At 49.0% G+C, this 20298-nt stretch overlaps 1 protein-coding gene across 2 annotated transcripts; it reads left to right on the top strand.

The window, feature by feature from the left end:
* Positions 1–266: 266 nt before the first annotated feature.
* On the top strand, positions 267–18491 carry CBX6 (chromobox 6). 2 transcript variants are annotated; one of them, XM_067310051.1, is made up of 5 exons: positions 267–371; positions 531–574; positions 732–797; positions 998–1064; positions 9692–18491. In XM_067310051.1, the coding sequence occupies exons 1-5, from the start codon at positions 303–305 to the stop codon at positions 10604–10606; spliced, it is 1161 nt and encodes a 386-aa protein (XP_067166152.1). In that variant the 5' UTR covers positions 267–302; the 3' UTR covers positions 10607–18491. The 2 variants fall into 2 exon arrangements, with proteins under 2 accessions (XP_067166152.1, XP_067166147.1); XM_067310046.1 differs by having other exon boundaries at positions 9638–18491.
* Positions 18492–20298: the final 1807 nt, after the last annotated feature.

Here is a 20298-nt window from a genome sequence, read left to right as displayed (position 1 = left end):
GACCACTGCGGCCCCTCCCTCACACCCGCCCCCCCTTCGCCGCGCGGCCCCTTTAAGAGCCGGCGCCTGCGCCCGCCTCCCCTTCCCCTAGCAACCGCCCCCCGAGGGATGGCGGCGGGGGGGGGGAGGGTCACGTGCCGCCGCGCGGTCGCGGCGGGAGGGGGCGCGCGGGCGTGCGCGAGCCGGCGACGGCACGAGGAGGGCGGGCGGGAGGGGGGGGGCGGGGCGGAGCAGGCGGGCGGGATTATTATGGGCTGTGGGCGCCGCCGCCGCTGCTGCCGCCGCCGCCGCCGAGGAGCAAGATGGAGCTGTCTGCAGTGGGGGAGCGCGTCTTCGCCGCCGAGTCCATCATCAAGCGGCGCATCCGAAAGGTGAGGGGCGGCCCGGGGAGGGGAGAGGAGAGGGGAGGGGAGGGGAGGGGGGCCCAGCCGCGGCCCCACGCTGCCGCCGCCTCCCGCCCGGCCGGCCCGCGGCGCCCCCCCGCCGCCGCCCCGCTTTAACACCCCCCCCCCCCGGTCTGTGTTTTGCAGGGGCGCATCGAGTACCTGGTGAAATGGAAAGGCTGGGCCATCAAGTGAGTGGGGCCGGGGGGGAGGCGAGGCGAGGGGAAGGGGCCCCGCGGGCGCGGTGGGCGCCGCGGCGGCCCCCTGCGGCAGGCCGCCCCCGGGGCCGCGGCGCGGGCCTGGGCGCTAACCTCGCGGCGCGCCGCCTCGGCGCCTCTGGCCCGGCAGGTACAGCACCTGGGAGCCCGAAGAGAACATCCTCGACTCGCGGCTCATCGCGGCCTTCGAGCAGAAGTGAGTGGCGGTTCCCCCCCCCCCCCCCCGCGTCCCCGTCCCGGGGGAGGGCGGGGGGGCAGCAGGTTTGGCTTCTGGGAGAGTGAGCGGGAAAGGACATCTACGCTCTCTCTCTCTTTTTTTTTTTTTTTAACTTGTGTACTTGGCTTTCTTCCTTTGGGAAAAAGTTCTAACTTCTGAACAAATTTGACTCCCTAAAGGGAACGAGAACGTGAGCTGTATGGGCCCAAGAAGAGAGGACCAAAGCCTAAAACTTTTCTCCTGAAGGTAACTCTTATTTAAATAACTTAGGCCTACCTGAATGTCTTGAGAACCTCACTGACTTGTGCCCTTGGAAGAATGGGACTTTCAAGCGACTTGTGTGTGCCTTGCTCTGGGAATATGGGGACAACAGGACAGGAAAACGGGTAGGGGGCAGGGATGCAGAAGTAAGCGTGTGAGGTGTGTGTGTGATGGGTGCCCCAGCAGGACAGTCAGTATATGCAGATGTGCGTGGTGAGGCTGCGTTCTTTTTGCCAATATTCTCTCCCTCCTTATGGCCTTCTGCTGTCGCAGTGGAGAGCGAGCCTGTCCCACTCCCTCTTCCTACAGTAGCGCATTTTATTCAGTCTGTGTCCTGTAACTTAGCAGCACACTGAGTAACTGGGCAGCTGTGGCTGGAGTCCTGCTGCCACTTGTGCTGTTCTTATCATCTTTCAGTGTGTAGATGCTGTATGGGAGTTTCATGCAGGGTTCACGTTTTGATCTGAAAACTGCAAGCTTGTTTCACTTTGGGGGGGGGGGGCGGGAAGGAGGAGCACTTCATCTCTGCGTAGGAAAGCAGCTGAAGTTTCCAGTTCTTCTCCAATAGACCCTGCACTTTTACAAGAAGGTATCTTCATAGCATCTCTGCACTTTTGTAGTGAAGAATAATGAGGGTGGTCCCTAGTGCACCTTCCCCCCCACCATGGCTTTTTTTTTAAACTAGGAAATGTGGTAGTTGCATGACAGCTCATATGAGTTATGTGGATTACTAGTCCACAGACAAACCTCCTTGCTTTGCTCCCTTCTTCCCCCCTCCCTCCCCCAACTATCACAATATCAGACCTTAAATGAATGGAGAAACACAACACACCCTTGCAGGTTTAAGACAATTGAGGGAGTTATCAGCTTCCCTGGTCTGATCTAGTAAAAAGCCCTGGAACAACGAGGGTGGTCCCTCTAGTAAGGTGTCTCCCAGTCACTCTGTGGCTTTGGGCAAATCGTTGTATCTGTTTCCCCATCTGTGAAACAGGTTAATACTCTCCTCTACCTGACAGATGTTGGAGCTTTACTCAAGTTAGTGTAGCATTTTAACTGTATGAGCATTGGAAGGAGCAGTGAGGGGTAGGGTATCATCTGTCCTCTGCTCTGAGAGGATTTAACAAAGCATGTAAGAGAAATGCAGGAATAAGGGTATTCAGATGCCCTGAGTAAAACCCAGGGAACTATGGTGATCTTGTGAAAGTTCTGTTGATGGAACTGTCCGCCTTTTCCACACGGCCTGTTTTGCTGCTAACAGTTTTCTGTCTCTACAAACTGAAAGCCATAAACATAAGTGATGTGTGCCACCTCTTACTCTTTATTCAGTGAAACTGGACTAGTTGGTTTTTCTCTTTCTGGTGGTCATGCATTAAATGAAAGCTTTTTGTTTAGGTTACAAATAGTGCAGAGGAAAACTTAAAGGGAAATCACCAGCTTAAAATACTTCTCTGCTTGAATTAAAAAATACTGTTGCTTGTAACACCTGACACTCTTCAGAGTGGTCGAGAAGTGTTTTTCTTCTCTGTTTATGCTGTAGTTTCAGCATTACTGTGTGTAACTAGTTTTGTCTTTTTTGACTCTGAATATGTAACAGGAATGTATAAAATCCATTGCTAATTTTTCTCTTGCCAAAAAAACCCCACACTCAGTTCTCCTCTTCTCCCCTTGCCCTTTAAAACCCCTGAAACTTGGAACCTAAATTATTCAATAACATCCTTTGAATCACATCCCTGAAATGTTTCTGTAGCACGTCATCTTTCTCCCAGCTTCTCAAATGTTACTGAAAACCTGTAGGTTTGTATAACTGACTTGAGACTCTGGAGAGGATGGATTCAGATAGGGAGCAAGACACGATCTCATGAAGATTGATGCCTCTTTGTGGGAAACACTGAGCAGGGCAGAACCACTGGCACTGCCACTTGATTTGCAGCTCTGGGAAACAGAGCTGGTGAAACTGTTTAGAGCTTTGACTTGCCATTTTCTGTGACTTCTGATCCTACCCTAAAAATAACACCCCAGGCGAGGCAGCAAGAAGTAACTCTATCTCAGTTAGCCCTATCTGAACATGTTCAAGGTCTGTTCAGACAAACCACTAGCAGTGTGACTGCTGCTAGAAAAGCAGCTAAGACCAACAAGCTAGACGGTTCTGCTTGATCCATATATGTGTTTCAGTCATTTCTTCTGACCTGGTGAAGATGGGGCTTTGACCTTGTTAATCCTGCAGAGTGGGTGCTACTACAGGGGTAGTGGGATTCTGTTCTGCCTCACACATCGTTAACAACGTTTTTGGTTCTCAGCTGCAGAATCTTTTGCCAATGAGAATTTCAGAAGCAGGGGAAGAAATTTGACTCTAACATCCCAGAGGGAGTCTTCAGAGTTGGCAGTTAGAACAATATTCTTTTTGATCTGCTAACTGAAAAGATTAGGCCTGGGTGGAATGATGTTTAAATAGGGGTCTGGCCTAGGACTGCTTTGGTGGACTAGCCTGCCCTTGAATCAGTGGCTTACTAGGATTTTTCATATGTTTAAACTGAATCTCTAGTAAGGTATCAAAATAAGGGCTCTGATATGCCACTCAGGCCCCTGGTTTGTGTGGGTGTTTTAGTTTGCAGTTGGGGCTAGATTTGTCAAGGGATTAGTTCTCAAAAGCTGCAGATAGGCACCCAGGGGGATTTACAGAAAGCATTCCAGCAGGTTAGTTGCCCACGCCTTTGGAAAAGCTTTGAAAAGCTGCGTCTTCAGCCACCTGCTGCCTTTGTAAGCCAGGCTCCTATTGCTGTGAGCTGTCTAACACTTGCCCTTTCGATCAGACTGCAAAGGGAAATCACAGTCCAGGCTTTGTAATATCACTACCAAAATGGCTGGCCTTGAAAGTAACCCCTGCAAACTTCAATCCCAAAGTTTGGGGAAGGAAATGGGTCTTTATTCTGTGTGTCTAGAAGCAAACTTTCCCACAGCTGAGATCAAGCTTGGAGGAGGTTGTAATTCTTGGGAGGCCGACAGTATGCTGTAAGATCTTTGCTGAGTGTATGAGAAGCAGAGTCCTTGGTTTGAAACAGGTAGCACTACATGTAAGGCTCTCACCTTACTGCTTAGGTGTCTGTGGCAGAATTCTTCCTTGAGGATAGGCCCTTCAGCTTGAGGGCAGAATGGAGGCTTAGAAAGAAACATTAACCCCCATGGATGCTGCAGTAACTGCTCTCTTTTCCTCTGCTTAGTTTGCTTTTTTGTTTTGTTTGTTTTTGTTTTCTTTTTTGTTTTTTATTTTGCTTTTCCTCTCGGCACTAGGCTGTGAGGAATGCAAAGCTCGCCAGTCTGAAGTCTGGCAAGTGCTATTAAGAGACTGAGCCTGGTCTCCAAGCTCAGTGGGTGGCTAGCGAAGATCTCTATTCTGGGTGGCTGCAAATACTAAGGTGAAAAGACTGGGGAAGGCTAATGGGGAGGAAGAAGTAACTGAGAACAGAGCAAGGAGGAGTGCCTGGCCTGGCTGCAGCATGAGTTGTCCCATTCGCTTCCCCCACTGTCTAATTTGGCAGGGAGGAAGAAGGGACAGAACAGCATGGTCACTTCTCCCTTCCTTGAACTCTGAAGTTGGGTTTCTTCTGATCTCCTCCCTGTTTGTAAATTATCCCTGAGCAGTTTGAAACCAGGCTGTTCCCCTTTGTAGCATTTTGTTCACCATCCAGTGGGGAGACTTTAGTTTATGGCAGTGTTGCTTGGGAGAACTGGACCACAAACTAACTTGCAGTTGTCTTGTCACTTGGAAGGATGCAGAAGAAAGAGGGCAATAAAAAGACAGAATGGCAGCCAAAAAGGGGAATGAAGAGCTCTTACGAATGCTGTTTGGAGCAAGGACTGTGGGAATGCAGGTGAAATATAACAGACAAAGCAGAACCAGTAATGCATGAGAGAGTAGTGCTACTACATTGCAGCAGCACTACTGAAAGTTACTTGACTTTGAAATAATTAACTAGGAATCCGTTGCCTTACAAGATAATTTTTTTTTTACTTCCAAGTTGCAGATACTTTGATACAAATCAGGTGAGTGAGGCTTTACAGAGCACGTGTAAGTATGATTTCAGTGTACGTGCTTGTGTGCCTCAGTGCGTTAAGGGAATGAATGAGCAAATATGCTTACTGGGCCTCAAGGGACATTTATTTAGAAATAGTAGGGAGCAAGGGAGATGTATTAGTTCCCAGGGACAATGAGCTGTATGAGCTAAATAAAGGTGATACAGGTCCCAAAAGGGGGGAGAGGAAGGGAAGCAATCCTAGCAATTGCCTTGCTCTCATGACAGAGCACTGCAGCAAGTCTCCAGAAACTGCATCCTGATGTAGGCTGAGCTGTAAGCAGAAAGTGAGTTATTTTGTGTGTGTGCTGAGTACCTTTTCAATACTGAGCAAATCCTGCAGGTAAAAACAGGAAAAAAAAAATGAAGTAGTAGTTTCCTTTTGCAAAAGTTCTTGCTTAGTAGCATAAACTATGTTGGCATAGCTGAAAGGACAAAACAGCTTTGTTTTTAAAGACTTTGTGCTCATACAGTATGTGTGATGGAGGAATGGATCTGTAGCACGGAGAAGTGTATTTCCAGCAGATAATACTGATTGCTGAGTCTTCTGCAAACAGGAGGTAGCAAGTTACTTAACATACATTTGGAAGCAAGAAATGGAAATGAGTGAGCCCAGAAAATGTGCTCTGCAGGGCAGAGACTTGAGTTCGTATAGCTGATGCCTGGCTAAACCTGATCCTATGTCTGGTAGAACTACAGAGCTTCGCAAGTGAGAGGAATGTGGGGGCTGGTCTTAGATAAAGCATCCGATACTATTTTTCTTGAAACCTTACCTGGAAAAACAAGCTCAAGGTAAGCTGAATATTTGCATACTGTTCTTTGGAGCTCACATTGAACCTGGTCACTGGGAACAGCCCTGTAGCACCTGGGGAGGACTGTTAGGTCTCAACTTAGCATATCTCTTAATAGTCTGGCAGAGGAGGTCAATGGTGCATACATTCTACTTGGAAACTACTGAAGCTGGAATTTTAGCAAAAGCAGAGAGCTGAAACACAAGTTAGAAATAAGTTCAGGCTGGAAAACGTGCTCCAGAAGTAACTGAAAACGGAGACACATAGCAAGTAAAGGATACCTAGTATTTTTGGCACACTGGAAAGGTGCTAGTCATGGGCCAGGGCTCTGTGCTAGCTACTGTGTAAGCACAAAACAAAGACAGGTCTTCCGGTCAAAACAGGACATGAGCTGAGAGATTAATGTGCAAAGACAGAGAAAGTATGATCAGCAGGGGTATGAAAGTGGCCATGCAGTGACCATGCTGGCGTTACCGTTTTGTGCTTAATGTAGCTGATGGGAAAATTCGCTGAGGAGTTTGCAGTGTATAAGGCAACTGTGGATGTTTGTGATTGCTTCCACCAAGCTTGAGGGGCGTTGTGGGGGGAAGGCCTGCTTCTTTCACCAGCAGGTGATAGAAGGTAGCATTGCAGGCCAGCAGCAATTAGACCTCTTGACTGAGCAGCGAGGCATGGAGGAGGCCTTGAAAGTGACATGTAGCAGAATTCATCAGTCAGGTGTGATATAGGACAGTAAATTAATCTAGAAGGTGGTCTTGGCAGCAGGAGAGGCCTGAAGGATATCTGCGTGTGTCTACCCAAGGTGTGGATCAGGGATTTTTACTGATCCATCTGTCTCTATGCTCTTTGCCTGGCTTTGCTGTCCTGTGTTTTGGAAATGGAACATTGTGTTGCACTTTGTTCTCCACTGAGCAATGGTAAATTGGAGAGAAGCCCAAAGCATGAGAACAGCTATGCTTAAAGGGCTGGCTGTGATGGGCAAGGGGAGAAAGGAGAAATAAAGTCCTTAACCCAGGCTGTCTTGGTATGGTAATGTCAGAAAGCAAACATGACCATCTCTGTAGGTTTTTGTCCTCGTGTCAGTCTTCTGCTTTGGAGGAACCTGTGAAAAGGAAAAACAAGCACAGCCCTAGATGTGCATCTGTCTGTGCCCGTGGTGTTCTGAAAGGGTCTGCTGTTCTCAGGCTGCAGCTGGCGGGGGGGTCTATAAATCACAGTGCTTTGGGGTGTGTGGGGGGAAGAGTTGATGTACGATGCAGGGAGTTCTCCTGGTGCTGCCACTACGCTCAGGTCTGTAGGGTCCCTAGGACAGGAACACTGTCTAACCATTTTCTGAGCTGTTTGGGGCATGGAATAATGTGTGAAGCAGGGCATGAGTAATACGTGAAGCTGAGCAAAGAGAAACTGGCTGGATGCTGAGATGCTTCCTATGCATTCTGGGGTCCATCTGTGCTGGGGACTTTTCCTTCCAGCCATGTTAAGAAGCCATACACAGTCCAGAGCTAAGGTTCAGGCAGTGTCCATGCCTGTCTTTGCAGTCATGTCACTTGTCCTGATGTATTTGTCAGTTATCTAATATAAAGCTGAAGATACCTGGTGCAGATGAGCCTTCAGTCTGCACTTTCACAGTGAATGCTGGATCATTCCCTGCAGCCAGGATATAAAAAATACTGCAGGGAATGATCCAGCATTAGCCACAAAATGTCTTCTGTGTTTCCATTCTTTACTTATTCTGGATCTTCTGCAGTTCTCATTGGGATCTCAGTGGGATAATAAGTGCACTTGGGTGGCAACGGAGCTTGCTGGGGATGTGGGCCCAAGGCTCTGAGCTTGTCGTGCAGAGCTGCCCTGGGCCCCTCGCTTGAATCTGTAAGATCACTGGCTTTACAAGAACATTCTTCCACAGCCGTTTCCTTGGTAGGAGGCACAGCCTGCAGGGGGACAAAGGAGATGGTGTTGGAGTGCTAAAGCTCTTAGTTGGCGAGAAGCCATCCTGATCTTGGCGTGTGCTAGGGGCTAACAGGATAGAAAAGTTGGGGAGGAAAAGCAGCTGTCTTCTGGTGCTGCAGTTCTTCTCGTGCCCACAAGATGGGGGAAGCAGCTCACTAGATGGGTAACTGGAGGGAGGCTGGCCCTGTGGAGTCAAGGTGTGGGTTACTTTTGTCAGTGACTGCCTTTGGGGTTGAGGGAATAAGAAAGGAGGTTTGTTTGGGGCAGGTAGCAGGGTGCAAGTGGGAGACTGAGCTCCAAGATGAGCTTTGCCCTGACAAGAGAAGGTGTAAGAATATGTTCTGGGTTTCCATGCCCACAGGGTCTTCAGGCTGTACTTGCTCAGCTTACCAATGAGACTGCTGTTTCTGCTGCCAGCAAATGTTCCTGTCTCCCTGGCGCATGAACCAGGGCCGGCTCTGGCATTATCTCAAAGTGGCAGAGCTTAAACTTATTTCTTTTCCCTGGCCCTCAGGGAGGGCAGACACTGTGCAGTTAAGCCAGATCTATTCCTGCTTTGTTGAATTAGTACCTCTTTAAATAAGTGTGGTGTTCAAAAGGACAAGGTAGTCTCTTCTCTGGAGATGCAGTTAATTTTGACTTGAGTTCCAGCTGGTCTAGTCTCTGACTTTGAGTACTGGACCTGGCTCCTAAGGCAGAGTTGGGATAAAGCAACTTGACTGTAGTTTCTAGGCTCTGTTTCCTGTGTTTAACTAAGACAACTCTGATGGAACTGATCTGCCTAAATATCCTCTCTTTCCCTCTTCTTCTGACCTTTGGATTTGATACTTCAGTTCATCAGACCACCCTCACCCACTTCCATCTGTTTCTCCAGACCCCCTTCTACCATGCTTCCTAGAGCAGACAAGTCTGGTTATGGGAGGGGAAGAGTAAGCATTACTCTTCCCCTATCCTTTGTCTTTTGCTCATCTCCTAGATGATCAGATGCAGTCCCCTCACTTGGGTCTAGTACTCTAGGTTTGGGTATTAACTCAACACAAGCCATATTGTTGGTGCTGAGCCCCACCAACAGCCCAAATGCCTAGTAGGGTGTTTAGCTATGTGACTGACAATGGGAAGCTGGCTGATGGTGACCAAGAAGGGCGTTAGAAACCATAATTGTACCTCTGAAACATAGCTAGAGACTGTGGCTGTTTCCTCCTGGGAGAAGCATATGTTGTCACAGATGTTTGCCCTGGGACTAATTAGCTGCCCAAAAAGGATGCAGACAGTGCCCCTTGCTTGTGTAGGGGCTGTGCCACAGCTATCAGTAGTCCATAGGTCACAGCCAATACCTGCATTTTGCCCCCATCTCGAAATTCCTCAGCATGTTTGTCACCAAGTAGTGGTGTCACTTGTGGTGACCACCTCCTTGGTTGGCAGGCCGCGGACTGAATTGGGAGTCCTTGGTGCTGAAAACATGGTTTCTTGCAGTCTGAGCTGAAGCTTTGTAGCTGAAGGATTATGAATTTGGCTCATCCCTTCTGTAGAGCTGGCACAGAGGGGAGGTTGTCTGTCCCCTCTCACCGGTAGGTTAAGCACGAGGTTGGGGGGGGTGGTTGTCATTAGTGTGGGTATAAATGGGATACTGTGGCATGGCATTGCCATTAAAGGCCTGTCCTGAGGTGAGGAAGGCCTGTTTTTGAGACATGACTGCATCTAGGCTGCCTCTCTGACCCTGTTTTTTTTTCTCTCCCCACCACCGCAGGCTCGGGCCCAAGCGGAGGCCCTCCACATTGGGGATGTACACTTTTCTGTCAAGCCTGGCTCCAGTACCACATCTCCCAAGCTCCACTCCAGTGCTGCAGTGCACCGGCTCAAGAAAGATATCCGGCGATGCCACCGCATGTCCCGGCGCCCTCTGCCCCGTCCAGACCCCCAGAATGGTGGGAGCGTGGGTGGGGGGGCCGGCATCCGTCCTCCCGTCTCGCCCTTCTCTGAGACCGTTCGCATCATCAACCGCAAGGTGAAGCCCCGTGAGCCCAAGCGCAGCCGCATCATCCTCAACCTCAAAGTCATTGACAAAGGTGGGAAGCCTGCCAATGGGGCTGGAGGCCTGGCTCGGCCCAAGATCCCTTCCCGAAACCGTGTCATCGGCAAGAGCAAAAAGTTCAGTGAGAGCGTCCTCCGCACCCAGATCCGCCACATGAAGTTTGGCACCTTTTCACTCTACAATAAGCCGTCCGCTGCACCTGCCCCCTCTCTGGAGAGCAAAGGGGAAGCTGAAGGTTCCCAAGCGGCCTCCTGTGGGCTCATTATGGGCTCCACCCCTTACGATGCCCCCAGCTCTAGCTCCTCTGGCTGCCCCTCACCCGCCCCCCACTCATCATCCGACCCAGATGATTCCCCTCCGAAGCTGCTTCCTGAGACCCTCAGCCCAGCCATCCCTGACTGGCGTGAGTCAGAGGTCCTCGACCTCTCGATCCCGCCTGAGTCAGCCGCCACCAGCAAGCGTTCCCCTCAAGGAGGGTGTGGTGGGGGGCAGACACCCTCCTTGTCCCTTTCATCTTCCGACCCAGAGCAGGAGACCGGTGATTGGCGTCCCGAGATGTCCCCTTGCTCTAATGTGGTGGTCACAGATGTCACCAGCAACCTCCTCACGGTCACCATCAAGGAGTTCTGCAATGCGGAGGATTTTGAGAAAGTGGCAGCAGGTGGCGGAGGAGGCAGCAAGTGAGCAGCCAGGTCCCCCTGCTCTGGGGGTGTGGGGGGAGCTCTACCTGTGAGAAGTCGTGGTGTGAATGGCTGTCCTTAGTTCTCTCCTTCTCCCCTTTGCTGTCCCTCTACCTTCACCGCCACCTTTCCTCCTCCTTTCTTCCTGCCCACTCCCTCTTGCTCAGAGGCTGTGGCATTGCAGTGGGAGGAGCAGGGGCCATCCAGTCTTCCTGGGTGTCACTGCTGCTGGGGGAGGGCAGGGAGGTTGTGGTGGGGCTGGGGAGTGGTTGTTTGCCCTTGAATGTGGTGTTGTCCAACTGGCTATGGAGCCTTTGGGGATGAGGAGTCAGTGAACGTGTGTGCATGGGGGGGGGATGGCGGGGAAGGTGCTCTTCCCCTCCATCCCCTTTCATCTTTGACTAAAAATGAAGAGGCTCTCCAAACCCTTGAGAGGGGGATGTAAGAGAATTGGAGCCCTCACCCACTCCCCCCAAGCCTTCTCCAGCAATGTGCATGCAGTCTCTTCCATTCCTCTTGTTTTTCCTGCCATGACTCTGATCCTACCGTCTTCCCCCTTGGCCTGTGGCCTGGATCCGCCAACTCGTATGCTGCAGTCATGGCAATGGCTGATCCAGAGCAATGGGGAGAGGGGCAGGTGACGCATCATGCCTGAAAGGTGCTTGTGACAAAGCTGGGGTGGTTGGGAGGTGCCCCATGCAGCATATGCCCCACACTGGCTTCCCTTTTAGCTATTGGTGCTACCTTGGCAGTTGTATGGGTGCTTTCATGTGGCCTGGTCCCTCCTCTTTGCATCTTCCAACCTGCTCAGCTTTGCAGGGAGAAGGGAGGAAAAGGGGAGTCTGCTTCTGGCCCAGATATTCCTCCTCATGTTCATTACTTGCACTTGCCTGGAGGAGAGGGCATAAAATGCCCTTCCCCAGCCTTTCCATGGTGGAAGCAGGAGTTGGCTGTGCATCCATCCTTCAGTTTGGGAGAAGATACGCTGATAGCGTGATGCTGCCCCAGCCGGATGAGGCTGATCTGCATTGTGTGTAAGCTTCCCCTGAACCTTTTTGCTTCCACCCTGCTCTGCTCCCTCAGAGGGAGGGATGGATGCTAACACAGGTCCTCTGTTCTTCTTGCTTCCTTTCATCTCTCTCCTGTTCTCCTTTCACTTCTGTGGATGGCCTGAAGAGGGTTCCCCTTTGCCTTTTCAGGATCTGAAATAGCCCTTACAACTGTCAACCAAAGGTGCTAATAAGAAATAACTGTCTCTCTCACATTATATGCATGTGTGTTGATTTTTTTTTCCCCCCTCCCCTGAATTCCTGTGAGTTGGTCCAGAAATTTTCATCCCTTGCGAGTGTGAGGAAGCAAGACCATAGCTTGCCATTCTTTACCCACAACTCCTTCTTGCCCTGACTACCCTTGCTTGGACATGCTATTCATGTCCCAAATAAGTTCTCTCCTTCACCTGCCCTTTGTGGCTTGCTTGATTTCCATCAGTCATAAGCTTCATGGTGTAATGCCATTCCTTTGCTCTCCCCTCTTGCCCTACTTGCCCATGACTGAGCCTGTAGGTGCAAGGAAAAGAGGTGCTGAAGTATCAGTCTGTGGGAGAGTCTCATCCTCTCAGCCCTGTCCCCATTACCCTGGGATGGGTCAGAGGGGTGTTACTTCCACATACATGCTGCAGAGGTGAAAAGGGTGGAAAAAATTCCCTGCATCAGGGCTCGTCTATGTACAAATTTGCCCTGGACAGGCAAACACAAGTGGAATTCACCCCTTTGGTGCTTGTGCATGAGGACACTCGGGAGCTGGAAGCTATCAGCTGTGAGGAGTGTTCTCATGTGAAGTAGTGATTTTGTGGTTGTAAGGGTCTGAGGGTGGAAGTGAGGCAGTTTGTGGGAGAGAGGTAATATTTTTTTGTGCAAGTGGCATAGTTGGTGTGGCAGAGGGAGAGACCGTCTTCTGACCTTAATTAGGGCTTCTGTGCCCAGAGGTTGTCTCTTCCTCTCCTCCAACTCATCAGTTGGTGTAATAAAATCTTTGCTGATCTCCCCACAAACATTGCCTAACAGAGGGTAGAGTTCAAAACTGCAAAGCATGGTGAATTCAAACCAGTTGCGGTTCAGTGCTTGTGTAGACAGTCTGAGGGGGGATTCCAGGTGCTGTTAGTCCCACCCTTTGCATACCTTCCCCCTCCCTGCCCCTTGTTCAAAAAACTTAGTGGACTTTTTGGGGAAGCAGTTGCATTTATAACTAAGGTTGGGGGTGGGGATAAAGAGACTTCCCCAATTCATTCACCAAGCTAAGGCTTCCTATAACTTGTTGGACTTGTGTGCGTGTCTGTATTAATACCTGCCTGTAATTTTTGTGTCTTTATTTTTGCATCTTTCCTGTGCCTGGCCCACCCAGGGATCCCGTATTTTAACATAGCTTATCCTTATGACTGCAGCTTCAAATATGAGCAGGTTGTAGGTATAGGGAAAAGCTCTCCCTTAGGGAAATAGCAAGAAGATTCTTCTCTCCTTTTTTCTTTTTTTTCTTTTTCTCTTCTAAACAAATAACTGTATTCTGAGGCTGCAGGATAAGAGGAACTTTTTTATGGGGTGGATGCATACTGGCCAGTCACTTTTCTTGGTTGTTAAGTTACTGTTTGGCGTGTATGTGGTGATGTGTTTTGTTTTGTGGTGATGAGATTCTGAAAAAAAATTGAAAGTTTAAGTGGGAGATAAAAGGGAACTTTAATAGGAAACTCTTGATGTATTTTGGCCAAGATGTGTTCACTTGGCAGAATTCTTTTCCCCAGTGTCTCTTGTACGGTGTTCTTTGGGGGTGGGGGGCAGGAATTGCTTAATGAAGGGTTTTTGCCTTTCTCCAGAGTGACAAGTAAGGGGATTGTCTGTGAAGAGCAAAACCGTGGGTCGTTGTAGGGATACTCCATGAGGACCCTCTTCCTGAGGTGAGGAGATAAGGGTATTTGTTGTGGCAAAGGAACTTGTGCAACAGATCCTCTTTGTGGAGGAAGAAAGGAGTATGATCCGGATTGCAGACACAGCTCAGCTGCTTGTGTGACAAATCTCTTCTTGGATGGGTCGCCAGGTGGGAATCAACCCTGAACCTCTGGATCTGAAATCAAGATCCTGTGCTGTTTTGAGTTAGAGATCTGTTAACTTGAATGCAGCAACAATCTCAAGTGGACAAGCCACTTAGGGCTGACTAACCTACCTTCGTATTCACGTGGGTTACACTCCTCCCCCTAAATTTTTATCCCTGCTCTTTAATGGAGATGGGAAGGAAGATCTATCCATGCCCTTTAAAGAAGGTGTGGGATTGGCGGAGGAGTTTATTTGAAAGTATCCCCTTCCTTTCCCCATAATCCCTAGAAAAGCAAAAACAGGGAAATACTCTCTGTGTCTGTGCCATGTTTGTTCTCTTGTTGTTGTGTTTTTAGAGGAGATTTTATGATGGAGTGGAAAAAGTGAAATGATTAGTTTTGCATAAAAAAAGAAAAGTTTAAAAAAAATTTCTACAGGGAGAAAGCGAGAGAGAGTTTAAAAAATGAATAATAAATGCAGTGATTGCACAAACTGTAGTGGTATTAGATGGTCCTTAGAGAAAAGAGTATTTTGTAGTATTGAAGCATGTATGTCTGGGATGGTGTTTGGCTTGCTTGAACTGGAGGGAAAGGCATTCTGGGACTAAGCAGTGATCTCTGTGCAGAAAAGGCAAGTTGCATGTTGGAGGAACCCTGTGTACAAACCCTTCCCGTTCTTGCCTCCCAAGTGTTGGAGTGCGAGTTTCCTTCCCTCCCATACCTCTCCTGTGAGCTAAGGTAGAGTCTTCAAATTGTTTTCCGGCCAAGTGGCCCTCAGAAATGGTTGATCTTGTTCTGCCAGAATCAGACCAGCAGCATGGAAACAGTTGACTTTGCATGCGCAGCAAGCTGCTAAGATTTGGGGTTGGCATGTACCTTTCTTGCCAAATCGCTGTCTTTTCTATTTTCCCTCCCCCGTATCCAAGCAGGATTAAACATGGTGGGCTTATCTCCTCAGAAACAGATACGCCTCCCCTCCTTAGGGTCTCTTAGCTTCTCCCAATGTCAATTCTGGGTGGGGAATGGCATTTTTCATATGGGATTCACCACATCAGGACAAAGGCCTGAGTTCCATATGTATGGAGTCCAGTGTCCCACCTCTGACAGTAGCCAGATCTTCAGGGGGAGATGAGAGAGCTGCCTTGCGTGCTGAGAAGTTTCTGCTAAGTGAGGCATACCCTCTCCTTGAGACTGCCAGAGACCAGCAAATGCTGGAGGAGTTGGGGTGGAGAGAAAAGGGCCCTGATGGGATTTCACTTGAGTAGGATTGCATTCTTCTGCCCTAGCTTTATGGGGGGTGGGCGGAAGAGTTGTCCTAACATTTCTTCAAAATGAGGAGGCAGCTTTTGTGTGCTGGCTTCCCCATCCAAGATGTCTCTGTCATGTGTTCATCTGATGTGTGGGAGTGACTGCAGGGAAGAGGGAAGCAACCAGATGTTGGTGTCTGAACAGAACAGAAGGTGGCAGGCAGGGGACGCTAGGATAGTTTTACTTGTCTGGACTTCTCTTGTGCCCTTGAGTTTGAAATGGCAGGTAATGGATGTATCCATTCCTCCCATAACCTGGGCTCTTCTGGGACCTTTTTCTTCTCTCTCTACCCATTAAGCTCTGCCAGTGCTTCCCATGGCCTTCAGCTTAGAACGGCAGCTTCCTGTCTCATGCTCTCTTTTCTCCTTGCTGAGCAGAGTGGGACTAGGCATGCGTGAAGCTAATGAGATGCAAGCTCCTTTTGGGGTGGGAAAACATAGAAATAGACTGTGGCGAGCAGGCCCAGCTGTGGTGAGCCATTAGCTTAATTTCTGTTTTCAGAAGGGAAAGGGAGCATTTCTCCATGTCTCCCCTTACCAAAGTTCCCAGGGAGATTTATGAAACAAACATAAAACCCAATCCAGCCCTTTACCAGGTAGGAGCTATCTCTGAGTTGAGTCTTCCTAGGGATTTCACTCCCTTTCCCAGCCCTTTTTTGTAGAGGAGGTGTCAGCAGCTCACAGTGTTTGGAGACGATCGCTCTCTTGGGGACCTCCCAGCAGAGAGGAAAAGCTTTCTCTGGGTTGCCATGCTGAAGAATAGTGTCCCAGGTCCCCCACTCTTCTACCCACTTCAGTGGCTGTAATGTTATTGAGACTGCTTGGGGGTAGATCCTTCTTCCCAGAGAGGTGTAACAAACCTGGAGTATGTGTCTGGCTAAGCGCTTATTTGTCCCTCGCCTCCTTCCCTACCTTCTGACAAGACATTTTCCTCCTTGCCTGGCGCATCCTTTTACTCCAGTGTCGCTTGCTTTTGCTGCATTTTTCAATCGCCGAATAGTCGTGCAAGAGCTGGGATCTTATTTACTTTTTATATATAAATATAAAAGAAATCCCCCCTCCCTTCTTTCCCCCCTTCTTACCCACCACCCCATGTGTAGCCTGTTTTGATCTCTGTTCTGAAAGCGATATGTTGCAGAGGGTTGATTTGGGGCTGGGAACTAGGTGCCTCCTGGCTTCTGTTCTTTCTTGGTTTGCTGTGGCCTTTTTGCCAGATGTTTCACTGCCCTGTGCCTCTGTCTTCCTAGTGCAAAAGTGGCAGTGGGTGGAGGGGGGCTATCCCACTGAGGGTGCTGGGAGGTTGACTCCAATGATGTTTGCAGAGAGCTAGAGGAGTGCTGAGCATTGCTTCAGAAGTCCCCCTCTCCCTGTCTGTGGTTCCTTCTGTAGGTAACTTTAGCAAGCTTATTTCATTGTTGCTTTGGGTTTGCGCAAAGAAGTGACTTATTTTTTTTAGATTTCTCCCTAGATGGGAGAAGATGTTGGCATCTGTCTCCACCCTCACCCTTTTTTTTCCCATCCCGCATCCTCTACTTGACTTCTCTCCCTTTTTAATGTTGGCCTGTGTCAGACTAACATGTCTAGTGGGATTTGTGCCCTTATCTGTGCAGGGGCAATGGCCCTGGCACCAACAACTTCCCAGGCGTCCTGCGTAGTGAATCTAACATGCCCTGTGTCCTTGCTTATAAAGGTGTTGAGGAGCCTTGAGTTCTTTTTCCAAATTTCTCCTTCAAGGAGTGACAGAAGATGTAGCTGGTTTGATCCTCCCATGGTGGTGGGCAGTTCTTCTGACTCTTCCAGCTTCTGTGTGGTGTGAAATAAAATGCTTCCAGGACTATCCAAAAGGACTGTCCTTGGGGTGGGAGTCCTACCTCCTCCTTGGAGTGTTGTGCTTTCAGCACTTCCCTTACAAGGTCCCACCTGGGAGCCCCAGAAGAGACGGTGCTGGGGGTGGAGTTGTTGGGGAATGCCCTCAGTGCTTCTGGGCTGAGTGAAGCAGGAGCTGGGAAGGGGGTGAAAAGCACAGAGCAGGGGCTGTGGTGTGGTGGGAGGAAGAGGGAAAGAAGTAAGGTGACAGAAGAGCAGCTAGATGCAGTCAGAGTGATACCAGCTTCAGGAGTGGCCCAAAAATTATACCTGGTGGGAGGGAAGGGGCCTGGAGACAAGTAGTTGAAATGGCTATTCCTTCAGCAGGGCCCTGTTCCAGCAAATTGCTAGAGCATGTTCTTGACTTCATTTCTTGTTCAGACAAGCACTTAAAGCTTGCACTAAACTTCAGGAGCGTGATTTGTTGCGTCAAAGCACTTCATGGGGCTTTGGGGCCTCACGCAAATAGCAGGGCTTTCACTTACTCCAGAACAAACCCCCAACTGTGCCCAATTCTGCAGAGGTGCTGTGGGTTTCCTTGCAGGGTGAAGGCAGCAGGTAGGTTCTCTGTTGTTCTTTGCCTGTCCTGGAGTAAGTTGTCTGCTGCATCCAGGCATACTTGCTGCAAAGGAGGAGGTAGTCTTGGATCAAGTTCTTAAGCAGAACAAAAATTTACCATGATGACTTTTTTAGAAAAAAGCTGGTTTTTGTTTTTGGTGGTGGGTTTTTTTTTTCCCCTGGAGCTAAACTACTTGGCATGCTCTCTTCCCCTCCTGCTCACTTACCTCTGCTGTTGAACCCTGTCTGCTCCTTAAGAATAGAGAATTCTCTATTTGGGGAGTGATGGGGGTTTTTTTTGTTTGTTTTGTTTTGGGGTAGAAAGTTGTCCAGTGGTGGTGGTGGAGGACAGGGGCCTACCTCATCTGTTTCTTCCTTTCACTTTCCCCAGTGCCAAGCTTAGGCTTCAAGTCCTGCAGATTTCTGCAAATATTTAACTTCAAGCAGGCAAGTTACCCTATTGAACTCTGTGGTACTTGGGTGCTCCGGGTTCAGCCTGTGCTTGAGTTTTGGCAGCATCAGGGCCTTGTTCTTTAGATAAGAGAAAGTTAGACCTAACTCCTAGAGTGATAGTGGTCCTGATGCAACCCATCTGTCTCTTTATTTCCACTCACTTGGCATACAGAGTGAAGGTGGTGATTTTTTTTTAATTTAAAATAAACCTAAATATGTATCTTGTAATTTTTTTTTATTTTGAAAAAAATGCATTTAATTAAAAATTGTGCACGGATTAATTGTATATCTATATATTTTTTGTCTTGCAATTTTCATTTTAAATATAGTGTTTGCATTTGTTTTTTTGTTTTGTTATGTTTTAATCCAGTTCCCAGCTGGCTAAACTCTGTCTAGAGTGGATGGGTGGGAGGCATAGCCACTGGAGGGGTGATTGGATCACCCCTTCCTTTGGTGCTTCCCACAGGAAAATGGTTTGCTCCGGGTTTGGGGGTGGGGGTTGTGCTAATTACTCTTGTATTCTTGTACATTTTGTTCTTTCTGCTGCTCTTGAATATTGTATCAATGCCAGAAATGGGGAGTTAAAAAAAATAATAACCCCAATAAATTGTTACATTCCAAAACATGTTGTTTTCTTTGGGTGGTTTGTGCCCTACTGTCAGTGCAAATGACCTGCAGAATTGGTAGTGGGGACTGAAATGGCTTGTGTACACCAGAACCTTCCCCCAGCAGAGGGGCTATGTGGTCCCGTGTTGGGATGGACACTGCTAGCCACAGGACCGGGCCAGCCTCCTCTGAGCTGGGTGGCTGAAAATGCCATGGAGCGCGAAGTGCTGCTGACTGCAGGTTTCGTTCCCTGCTTGGGTTGCTCCCTGCCTGTGTCTGGAGAGCTGAAGAATAGGTTGTGCACGGTCACCTGCACCCAGCGGCAGGTCCCTGGGGTGGGCGGAGGGAAGCCCATCCCCTCATTTAGCTTGAGGGATGTTTCTCCCCACTCTGCCCCCCTAAATCAGGGTTGCAGCTGCCCTGGCAATTTCTCTCTGTCTGACTTGTGCCTCACTGCAGAAGGAATTCCAGCTTGTTCTCAGGGCTGCCTGCTGCTTCTTCCATCCCCTTTCTTTCTGAACAGGCTGACCTGCCTGAGAATTTGCTCAGTGGAGGCTGGGAGAGGTGGGGGATGTAGGGTCATTACCTATATTTTGGCCCTTTTAAAACTCCTGGAACCTGAATGAGACATACTGCATCGCAGCAGGCTCCTCGCTTGAGTGGATGCTGATGCAGGAGTTTCACTGGGCATGTTTCAAGTACATTCTGCATCTCGAGCTAGGTAAAGCCATGAGGCTATACATCTTCTGTCTAGTGCAGGCTGCAAAGCTCTGTGCATTTGCCTTCCATAAGCCATCATGAGACCAATTTTGCAGCCTAATATCTATTTATATTTTTACTATGTTCTCATATACCTTATTTTTTTGCCTGTGTTGATCAGGTTCAGTTTAGATCTTCAGGCTTTTGTGGACACAATGGTTGCAGAGAAGCTCCAAATAAAGGACAACTGAGACTTCTCCTGTAATACTGGGAGAAGGAGGAGCATTTGAGAAACCCCAAACTGTCAAACGTGAAAGCTTGCACTGCTTAGAGAAAACAGAACTCCCTCCTTTAAAGCACTTTGAGGAACCTCTGATGTTTTTCCTTGTCTTTTTTTCATGAAAGTCCAAGTGTAACAGAGCATTTGGGGGCTGAAAGATGTTTCAGGCCCGCATTTTGGAGTTGGGAAAAGCCTAAGTGCACATTATGACAAATGCTAATCTAAGAGATACAGTAAAACGTATTCTTAATGTGTGTAATCAAAGCTCCAAATTTACAGCTGGCTTAGACCAAAGCCCCCCTAATGACACCTTTCTACACAGTGACTGTTGGATTTCACTCTGAGGGGAAGAGGCTGAAATGAGTTCATTGGGTCTTCCTGAAGGAGAGTCATTGCTTTGTCAGTGACTGTTGAGAGCATATCTTGAGATATCTCGGCAAGGTCTGAGGTTCGAAAAGTCATAGAACAGCCCTATCCAGAAATGACATGTTCTGGCCCACTGGGAGCAGGGAACATTTCTGACCAAAGCAGAGGACAGCTAAGATTTCACGCCATTTGTATCGTGCCAGTAGGCCCTTTACGTCTGCTGTGTGCCAAAATATCAGCAGGGCCAGCTTGAAGCAGCTCTTTCCTCTCCTCTTCCTGCCTGTGCTGCTGGGTTTGCTCAGAAGCAAATGGGCTTTCGGTTGGGCCTGCATGCAGCATCTCCATCTAACACCACCTCCATCCAACCTGTGCTTTCTGAGTGGGATGAAGTCGAGGGAGGCAGAGATGCCAATCTTGGCCAGAGACATCTCCAGCAAGGTCTTGCATGTCAGCACTGATGCAGGCAGACCCTATAACTG

This window comes from Apteryx mantelli, chromosome 1 (assembly GCF_036417845.1).
Source record: "Apteryx mantelli isolate bAptMan1 chromosome 1, bAptMan1.hap1, whole genome shotgun sequence".
In the NCBI taxonomy this organism is placed as follows: domain Eukaryota; kingdom Metazoa; phylum Chordata; class Aves; order Apterygiformes; family Apterygidae; genus Apteryx; species Apteryx mantelli.
The sequence above is the reverse complement of the archived record's forward strand: the minus strand, read 5'-3'. Positions and strand labels throughout refer to the sequence as shown.